Source organism: Esox lucius, chromosome 23 (genome assembly GCF_011004845.1).
Source record: "Esox lucius isolate fEsoLuc1 chromosome 23, fEsoLuc1.pri, whole genome shotgun sequence".
In the NCBI taxonomy this organism is placed as follows: Eukaryota; Metazoa; Chordata; class Actinopteri; order Esociformes; family Esocidae; genus Esox; species Esox lucius.
The window spans coordinates 12,336,243-12,346,771 of NC_047591.1; the positions used below are offsets into that span (position 1 = coordinate 12,336,243).

A 10,529-nucleotide genomic window follows, 5' to 3' on the forward strand; every position below is an offset into this window, starting at 1 on the left:
CATCTCGCCAAACCGCTCTGTTTTCACAAAGTTTTCGCCAGAAAAGTGTTCAACAAAAGTGGCTAAATCATGGGGTCACACAGGATCTACTAAAGAAATTGGTTGTCCCACCCAATTGACTACATTAAAATAGCACAAGTTATTGGCAATGCTCTCGCTAAAATGTAGTTTTTGTCCACTAGAGGCCTCCATATTTCAGCAAACTAAAAACGTCCAGACAGCACCCAAAACCTATAAAGGATGAGAAATCGTTTGTCTTTCTCTGACTCTCAGGCACAGGCAACAGGATTTAATGTATTTTATTAGAATCCCTTGAGCTACTGCCAAAAGTAACAGCTACACTTTCTGGGGACCACACAAAACCTTAAAATTGACAATACAGAACATGACTAAATACGGTACAAAGACAGAAAAACATTTAAAAGGATAATACAATTTCAACATGTTTCTCTACTGAGACTGGTGTCAAATCATACTGGCTTAGACTAATCATCCCATTGAAACATTGTTCCTATCAGGTAAATCATCTGGTAGTATAATTCTGCTGTCCTACAGGCAGAGCGTCTTCTGTAAAGATTTAATAATTACTGAAATAATCAACTCCCATCGCCTGTGTTGACTTAGCTAACTTTTGCAACTTCTAAACAAAAAGGAAGACCGTTGTGTACAGTAGGAGAAAGATTAACAGAACGAGAATTACAACTCAGTATTCAGGTGTTCAGCAGCCTAATGGTGCAAACTGATGACACCACAAGCAGTGAGGTTGCTGGTTAAAAAGGTACAAACGTATTAACCATACCCAAACACACAGTCATTTGGAGAGCCAACACAAATGTCACCAGGTGTCCCACTGCCTGAGAACATGTGGTTAATATTAACTATTTATCTGACTGTGACCCAACACGCCGCTGTCCGCCAGGCCGCGGGGCTACGAGCTGGGGGGGGAAACGTGTCGGTTCTCCTAATCTGGCATCATACCACGACCTAAGTGCTCATAGTTCTGTCGTTGTTGTAGACAACGTTGCCCTTGATAACAACGTGGCGGATCAGTTCCTGGTGTCCTCCGAACTGGTAGATCAGATGCTCCCACCTGCAGGGCCGTCACCAAAACACTGTCAGTCCACACGCATCTGCACCAAGTCATGTGGAAACTGTACGCTGGTGTCCACCTGACCACTGAAATGAGTTAGCTCTTGGTTCTTAACTGGTTAGCAATGGTTCTTAACTGGTTTTTCCATTATGACTTAAGTTCAGTCAGGTTATACACAGTAAGTGCAGCGACGTTAAGAGAGAAAGTTATATTTTATAGAAGTTATATTTTGTACGTATACTTGAATGTTTCTGAGCTCTTTTTTAAGAACACCAAGTGAATTAAATTGTCAGTGTACGTCCACTAGAATTTGTCTTTATAAGAGATCTTAATAAAAAATCAAAAACATTTTAACTGATTTGGGTCAAGATCCACCAGTCGAGAAGCACTGTGTTAGGAGTTTGAGCAGTGTGTGTGCGAGCGCTACTTCACCGTGGCGCGTTGAGGACCAGCAGATCACCGTGTTTCTTGACCTCCAGGGAGCCGTGTGTGTGAGAACGACCCAGGGCGTAGGCTGCGTTGATGGTGGCGGCAGCCAGAGCCTCTGGCATGGACATCTTCATGTTGACACACGCCAGGTGCATCACCATGGGCTGGGACAGAGACATTAGGACAGCTACAGAGGCCATTTCCTTGCGCCAACTCTGGCCCCTCCTCCTCCTCCGGCACTTACCATAGAGCAGCAGTATGCATTAGGGTTGAAGTCGCTGCCCAGGGCCACAATGACCCCAGCCTGCAGCATGTCTCTGGCCCGAGGCTGAGGTAATCGAAGAATGTAAGCCGTGGTCGGAAGCAGGACGGCTGCGGTCTTGGCTGTCGCCATGGCGGCGATGCCCTCATCCGACACCTCCTCCAGGTGGCTGATGGCCAAGGCTCCGAGCTCTGCCCCCAGCTAGCACGGACATGGAAATGGTTAAGTGAGGCGGACAGTACCACAGACAGTTATAACCACGGGTAGTAAAGCAGCTGTTGCCGCAGTAACAGCGACGCAGGTTCAATGACGCGGACCTGAGCAGAGTTCATGGGGTGCAGCTCGTCCCCGTGGAAGTTGATGTTGAGGCCCATGTCCAGGCCGGCCTTCAGGATGGAGCATGTGGAGGCCAGGTCAAACACGCCCTGCTCACAGAACACATCTATGTTGTCCACCCGCAGGACCCCCGCTGACACCAGCTCACGCAGCCGCGGCAGCTGGACCTGAAGAATGTCCTCCGTCGCCTCGGCCACCGTCTTCCCCCTGGGACAAGATCAGAAGGGGCGGGTTTATAAGAGGACGCCGGGTGGCTGCTCGGCGGCGGTGTGGTATGGACGTGAGGCGCATGTTCTGGAGTCTAAGGCGTGCTATCAGTGGCGTGTCGGAGAGAGTTTGTGTTCGGTACTTGGGTACGGCGTGAGCTCCGCAGTAGGTGGACGATATATTGATTGGCAGGGTACTTCTGGCCGCCTCAATGACCTCCAACATCTTCAGCTCTGTCTGCAGCTCCAGGCCGTAGCCGCTCTTGCACTCCACCAGGGTGGTGCCTGCCCGCTGCATACGGCCCAGCCTCTCTGTCAGAGAGGCCAGCAGGGTGGGGGCAGGGGCAGCCCTGGTATGCTCTACGGTGAAGTGGATGCCACCTCCGGCGAGGTGCACGTCCATATAGGTGGCACCGGCCAACTGGAGGAACAAACAGCATTACCTAGAAACCTCTCAGGTCACATCACAAGTTGTGGGGGAGGGGGTATATTTACCTTCATTGCGAATTCGTGCACTCTGTCTCCAGCCCATACGGGGTGGGTGTGTGCGTCAACCAATCCTGAAACACAATTGACGTGCACAGATATTTTCTGTTTAAGCCAATTCTATATTCAGATGATTAGAACATGTTGAATCAGTGTTCCTTCTTGACCCAGTTGTATTTCTGTGATACTTGCCTGGAATGACACACATGCCCGTTGCATCGATGACCTCATCAAACAAGGCTCCTGCATATTGGACCTCAATGGTTCTCGCTGGGCCAATTTCCTTTATTAGACCATCGCTGCACAGAAAAAAAATAATATTCTAAATCAACAATTTAATAAGATTTGGTACAGACATAATTAGGCTTTGCCTTTACGCAGTTTGTGGCGCATGTGTTGGACCTCAATGTTCTGGAAAATTGACAGCCCCCCTCAACTGGTTCTAACCAACTAATATTGCAAAAAATACAGCCTTACGCAAGATGTTTCAACTGACCTTCCGATAACCAAACTACTGTCTTCAATCACGCCGAGCTTTTGCATGCCATCCTTCGTAAGAAACTTCTCACCGTTGCTGCAAATTAAAACAACCTGTTTCGCATTTTTTACCAAAAGTTTGTTAGACATTTTAAAATTGAAGTGGAAAAAAAATATGTGAAGTAGTGTAAGTCACCAAGGTTTCAATGTCGCTACACTATCATTCACTGGTTAGGGGGAAAGTAAATATTTGAAGGCACAGAGGTTCAAAGTGTACGAGTCAAGATAGGGGCGGTTCTTTGTAAATTTTAAGTACTGAACATTGATTGACAGGCTAACTTAAATGAATGTGTGGTATTGTGGAATAGGGCCTCGCTTATGGTTCGGGAAATGAACGGCTACATTTCATTCAGACATTTTGAAAATCTAGTAAAATCTCTGGTTATCAATTCCTTCTAATGATTTAAAATAATTGCTTATCTTAATAAATGCCACCGATATTTTGTATGTATTCAACATGCGGTAGCACAATAACAAGCAATATTATTAACGTTATCAATTGCCTTAAGGGCATTGTTTGCCTGTTCTAACATGTCTCTCTCGGCTAGGGACAGTCTATGCGCGTTTTTACTTTGGCGTTTTTACTACGCTGTTCATAACATTTCCTACTTTTGGGGAGAAAAAAACTATTGACATCAACTGTTTGATTATTTTTTTAAACAGCATAATCTCGTTCCATTTCAATCTCGCATAGAATTCTACTGTCCGTAAATATTCCCATCGACTTCACTATTGAAAGTTTCTACCATTTTAGTTTAGTCTGGTGGGACTTCAGATTTCATTGGCTTATCCGTTCTGAGGCAACTTCAAGTGGGTCAGCCAGGGAGGAACCAGCCAATTCATTTTACCCAAATAGACTGCTTTCACGTGGGGTTGGCTTCATGCTGAAACAGACACATAATGGCATGGATACAGATAAGACCTCTTTGACAGAAACAAACGGGTGACTCATTAAACGGAGACAGAAAGTAAAAACGAACTGAATGCAGCTCAATATGACACCCCAACCCAATAAAAAAGGGGGGCGTCTCCAAGTTGGCTTTCTTGGTTCCTGTCCTCTACTTCAGTTAGCAAGCATGCAGTACCCCATTTTTGCCCAGCCTTGATGTTGAGCAAATCTAAACAGGGAGGGCCACGAGACCCATGGTTGGATATCTTTAATTATACCGTGGTAGTTTTTGCCTGAAATGTCCACCAACATAAGGACATCAGACAACAGGTCAAGTATGTTCACGTTACATTTATTCCACATCATGACTTGGAATGGATTCCAAAAGGAATACTTGTTCCCTCCAAACATAGAAAAACACCCCATAACGGCAGATTTAGCAAAAGGATATTGTATTGTTTCTATATTGATAATAATTGGCTGCATCACAATGCATCAGTTCGTTTTATTCATTTTTTTTTGTTTTTTTACATTTTCTTGAAAATTTCACAAATTCTAACTTAGTCTATTTTCCACAGTGAAAATTCAAACAAAAATACAAACAGGAATATACATAACAATCATCCAGATCTTCGGCCGTACATCTCCCCTCTTCATTCTCTCATTTCTCCATCCTCCTCCTCCTCTTCCACTCCTCTAATATACAAGACATTATTGCACCTGTGGGCAGAGAGGACGCCCTTTAGATCTCTGAAGACAATTACACTGAAACAGCAAACATAGGCATCATTCATACCAAATACATTCTGAATAGTGTCAAGGGCCGGCCTGAAGATCATAATAACTGGAGACAGTGACCCGATCCCATTGTCTGCCATTGACTGTTAGTGTTAGGAAAAAAAAAACACAGAAATGGTCGTCAGGAGAGATCAGCTCCATGATGTTGGAAGTCCCAAACATTTCAACACTGGAATGTTTTCTCACAGCTGTAACCACATGTGCTGTAATCCCCTCTATGGGAGGGACTCACCTGAACTTGTCCAACAGAAATGCTTTTTTTCCACTGTAATTTTATTTAATTGACTTAAAATGTGTGCAACAGACCAACGGAATTGCAAATCCAAACAACGACCACGTCTCAGCAGAGCTTACCTTACTAACACTTCTCCGAGGTGACCCGCTAATGCTCCGTCTACATACTCTTCTGTGTTTGCCAACTGTCAAAAACACAAACAGGAAAAATCTATATCAGCACTAGCCAAGTGTGCTCCCTCACAGTCTCAGTGGCTAAGCATTAGAGGACGACATTGATAGAACATTCTTCTCTCTTTTACAATGTAGAAATGATGGCATACTTACCAAAATATGCAGTTTAGTCGATTAACAATAATACTAACTACTGTAGTCGAAGATATTCACTTCCAGAAATTAGGTTTAGAATCTGTACAGACTCAATTAAAAATGTCTAGCTTAATCTTTTCAGAGGTTTTTTGGGCAAATACTCTTTGCCAAGCTGAATAATGGACAGTATCGTTGCTCCGAACGGGAAACAGAAAAGTAATTTCGATACTAAACTCTACCATTCAGATACTGAGACACTCCCTCACCTGCATGTTCATGTAGCTGTCCACAGATACTAGGTAGCCCTTGTACTCCATCCCCCACTTCAGCTTCACCATCACAGGCTTGCCTGTCAGGCCATTCAGGAAAGGCTTGGGGTTCAAAGGCAAACTCTAAACGGACACAACATCACCATAATTCGCCAAGTACATTCACACTTGGTGTAAACATATAGCTAGTGGTAGACCACATATAGGGATTGAATACACAAAATGTATGTAATATCGTTATACATTTACATACAATGAGTATTGGTGAACATTTTGGCATATGAGCACTGCCTATACATTCATTTACGGTAAATGTACATATTAAAATGTATCAAGAGGCAGACTGATCAATCAATCAATCAATCAAATGTATTTATAAAGGTCTTTTTACAACAGCAGTTGTCACAATGTGCTTTACAGAGACACCCGGCCTTAAACCCCAAGGAGCAAACAGTAGTTTTGAATTTCACTGATGCGCATAACTTTGGACGCAGCATACAGCAGCTGTCTTGATTTGATGGGCAGTCTGCTTGGTTTCTGTGGTACAGACGGCTGGTTACTTGGGGCAACAGCACAGGGAAGAAATCTGTGCAGTTGGCTATGATTGACCTGTACTGCCCATCTGCCCTCTCGCAGCCAGAGCGTCATTCAACAGTTTGTTCTTAACCCAATAGCTAACTCTTATAGTTTAAAAAAGAATAAAGGAAATTTACACACAGAATAGAACAAAAGAAAATGCTCAGACTGATAAGAACAGATACGACGCATCTAATAGATAACTATTATTAGTGCTAATTATTCACAGACCGGTACTGTGCTGTGTACATAACATTGCAACGAATGAATGAGATGACAGTTAGTTTTTCTGCTAGCATGGAAGCAAGCTATCTGCTTGTCTTTGCAAAATGTTTTGACAGTTTCATTCTATCAAACAATCTCAACACTCACCATTACTGTGCTAAATGTTCTGCTATGTCTTTGTTATTAAGATATTATCTTTTCGAAATGTGTAATTCACACAAGTTAACTTGCCGCCAATAGCCGGAAACTGGGGCTTTTCAACTTTGAACCAAGACCGTTCAATAGATTGAGTAGAGGAGCTCGAATAATGTACCGCCACCTAGTGTACTGAGGGTCGCAAAATATGCCCTAGATTTAATAGCATACCAGCTATGCATAAAGGGATGTGAACAGTCTAAAATTGATTATTTCTCATTTTATTTGAAATGAACATGAATCGAGAAGGCAGTTCAAGTTATATCGTGTTAAAGTTAAGTTATAGGTTCTGCCCTGTAGTCCAGAAAAAAAGGCTTGGGCTAAGATGTAATTGACTCTCAGTTGTTGTAATGTACCAAGATAAAGCGTAATTATTATTATTTGGTTTCGACTTGATACAAAATAAACTCATGTAATATTTTCAAGCAACAAACAAGTCTTTGGCCATGCCCAGGAAAAGTGACTTTTCAATCGAAAACACTGGTATCAATTTGTAACTGAATGGAAAAAAAATACTTTAAAATACATTCTATTTCAAAATAAATGGTTTCTGTTTGAGATCTTTTTTTGAAAAGATACATAAACATTCTTTGAAAATGCCATTAGAACTCATGGCCTTGTTGATTACAATGCAAATGACAAATGAAAGTATGATTTGATAACATTAACATAAACTGTCATATCTGGGTCAATGCTTCCTCTGTTTCTGGGCAGATCTGTGTTCACACAGCCACTTTAAAGGCTGGAGCGTTTATTCATTTTTCGGTCTCAAAGTGTTCAACTGTTACTAAAACATTTGACAAGTTTGGACTTGAGATCTTGAATAATACTTTCAACAGAGAGGGATGATCTAAGCAGAGATTCCTCTTAAATTACACTAAACCTTCTTTACATCACTGAAAGTCCTTATATCATTATGCTTCTGGTTCATGTGTTTGTGTGAGCATGTTTGGGTGTATTTCTATGTAAGTTTGTGTGTATGCGAGAATGTTTCTTGGAAAAACTCTTATACTGTTAAAAGCAAGTTAAACTATAACTTATCATAACCTGCTGCGTGCGTGGCCTGGGATAACTCTGACCTGCCCCACTGTGTAATGTGTAATAGATATAGTACCGTTCACAAGTTTCGAGTCTCTTAGAAATTTCCTTGTTTTCCATGAAAACACATTAAATGAGTTTGTATAGGAAATTTAGCAAAATGAATAGGAAATATCATAATTGACAAGGTAAGAAATAATGATATTTAATTGAAATAACAATTGTGTTCTTCTAACTTTGCTTTCATCAAATAATCCTCCATTTGTAGCAATTGCAGCCTTGCAGACCTTTGGCATTCTAGTTATCAATTTGTTGAGGTAATCTACAGAGTTTGCTTCCTGAAGCACCTCCCAGAGCGCTTCTTTCGTACCCTACGGTCAAGCAGCTCCCACAACCGATCAATGTGGTTGAGTTCGGTTGACTGTGCTGGACACACCATTATAGACAGGATACCAGCTGACTGGTTCTTCCCTAAATAGTTCTTGCATAGTTTGGAGCTGTGCTTTGGGTCATTGTCCTGTTGTAGGAGGAAACTGGCTCCAATCAAGCACCGTCCACAGGGTATGGCATGGTGTTACAAAATTGAGTGATAGCCTTCCTTCTTCAAGACCCCTTTTACCCTATACAAATGTCCCACTTTACCACCACCAAAGCACCCTCAGAATATTATATTGCCTCCACCATGGTTGACAGATGGCGTCAGCACTCCTGAGATATGTCTTTTTCTTTGCAACTCTGGCTAGAAGGCCAGCATCCCAGAGTCACCTCTTCACAGTTGATGTTGAGACTGGTATTTTGCAGTTACTGAAGCTGCCAGATGAGGACCTGTAAAGCATCTATTACTCAAACAAGACACTCATGTATTTGTCCTCTTGATCAGTTTACGCTGTTCTGTGAATGGAGTAGTACACAGCGTTGTATGAGATCTTCAATTTCTTTCATGGAATAGTCTTCATTTCTCAGAACTAGAATAGACAGATGAGTTTCAGAAGAAAGTTATTTGTTTCTGGACATTTTTAGCATGTAATTGAACCCACACTTGCTGATGCTTCAGATACTCAACTAGTCTAAAGGCCAGTTGCCTTGCTTCTTTAATCAGCACCACAGTTTTCAGCTATGATAACATAATCGGGGGAAAAAAAGTGTTTTCTAATGAGAAATTAGCCTTTTATAACTTGGATTAACAAATGGATCGTGCCATTGGAACAAAGAACTGATGGTTGCTGATAATGGGCCTCTGTACACCTATGTAGATATTCCATTTAAAAAATCTGCCTTTTCGAGCTACAATGGTCATTTCCAACATTAACGATGTCTACACTGTATTTCTGATAAATCTGATGTTATTTTAATGGACTATGAAATCTTTTGAAAACAAGGACATTTCTAAGTGACCCCAAACATTTGAACGGTAGTGTATGTAGATATAATGACTCTACGGGAAGAAACAGTAGTGCAGCATATCATTCTGGAAAACTCCAGCTCTCTGTATGACAGCAGAAGAGATAATCCTAGACACTAGACACCAAGCAGGTCTGCTTTGGGTTGCACCATGGCAAATCGCAATATGCTGGGCTCATTGGAGTGAAACTGAAAGCAGCAGCGAACAGGGGTGGAGGCACTATGAAATCATTAAAGCAAGAAATCACTGAGCTGGGAGAAAAAGTGGGGTGAATTTAAGCGCTCTAACGTGGTGCCTGAAATAATAATAGTGAAGACATCTAAACTTGGAAATAAGAGATATTAAATCATATGTGTTCCAGGCTGTCACCAGGGTCACAAGTTTAATGAACAGAAAAAAGAGAGCAATGTCTCACTCAGTGGGGCTGGAGCTTTAATAAAACAAAATGAGGGGGAATGTCTTCGAGTGGGTTGTCTCTGTTCCTGTGCTGTCTCTAACAGGACAGCTGTATAAGGGTCATTACCAGAGGTTAACACATGGGGGCAACTGTAGTTGTTCATGTCAAAATATTTGGAAGTGTGTAGCGGTTTGTAGTGCAGAGAGAAAATTGTCTACAATCATACTCAGCAATCACTGTTACCAACTAAAGTATTAAATAGGCCACAATAACTGTGTGATTATGACATTTTATACCATTATATCATTTTATTATCATCTTATATCATATTATTTATATAATTTTATATCTGATTGGACCTATAATATTAGAACTAAAATATGATCTGTTGGCGGTTTTTAATAAGAGTGATTTGAAAACGGAAGCAGGGCTTTTGCAATAAATTAATCTCGGAACTGAAAGGGCACATATAAACTGCTCTACTCACGACAGTTTTGTTCGTGAATGAATAGACTTTTCGAAAATACGGCAAAGGCCTAAATTCATAAATCTCAGTTGGCTTACATTCCATTCCACGAATCCAAATAGCTGGGATTTAGTCGGATAGATTGCTAATCGGTAGTCTGCTGTCAACATACTGTACGTAAACCACGCAGAAGTCTATTCATCCAAACGACAAAACTCAGAAATATGAAGTGCGTCACTGTTTCAATTTTAAAGGGGATTTAATTAATTCCCCTAATGTGAATTATACCTCATGACCCCTCAATAATTCCGGAAACTCGGTTTTATTATTCGTGTTCCTTTGGATTATGTTTGAAAAATCAGTACACTTTTACGCGCTAACTTTA

At 41.6% G+C, this 10,529-nt stretch overlaps 2 protein-coding genes across 3 annotated transcripts; both read right to left on the reverse strand.

Annotated features, from left to right (window-relative positions):
• Positions 1-44: 44 nt before the first annotated feature.
• On the reverse strand, positions 45-4,210 carry amdhd1 (amidohydrolase domain containing 1). 2 transcript variants are annotated; one of them, XM_010887162.5, is made up of 9 exons: positions 4,093-4,210; positions 3,306-3,383; positions 3,002-3,108; positions 2,819-2,883; positions 2,467-2,744; positions 2,099-2,324; positions 1,764-1,982; positions 1,523-1,683; positions 45-1,090 (listed from the first exon to the last, which is right to left on the reverse strand). In XM_010887162.5, exons 2-9 carry the CDS (start codon positions 3,350-3,352, stop codon positions 985-987), a joined length of 1,209 nt encoding a protein of 402 aa, XP_010885464.2. In that variant the 5' UTR covers positions 3,353-3,383; positions 4,093-4,210; the 3' UTR covers positions 45-984. The 2 variants fall into 2 exon arrangements, with proteins under 2 accessions (XP_010885464.2, XP_010885463.2); XM_010887161.4 differs by lacking the exon at positions 4,093-4,210 and having other exon boundaries at positions 3,306-3,835.
• Positions 4,211-4,571: 361 nt separating this feature from the next.
• Positions 4,572-6,906, reverse strand: snrpf (small nuclear ribonucleoprotein polypeptide F). The gene is made up of 4 exons (XM_010887159.3): positions 6,794-6,906; positions 5,843-5,968; positions 5,388-5,452; positions 4,572-4,955 (listed from the first exon to the last, which is right to left on the reverse strand). The coding sequence occupies exons 1-4, from the start codon at positions 6,794-6,796 to the stop codon at positions 4,889-4,891; spliced, it is 261 nt and encodes an 86-aa protein (XP_010885461.1). The 5' UTR covers positions 6,797-6,906; the 3' UTR covers positions 4,572-4,888.
• Positions 6,907-10,529: the final 3,623 nt, after the last annotated feature.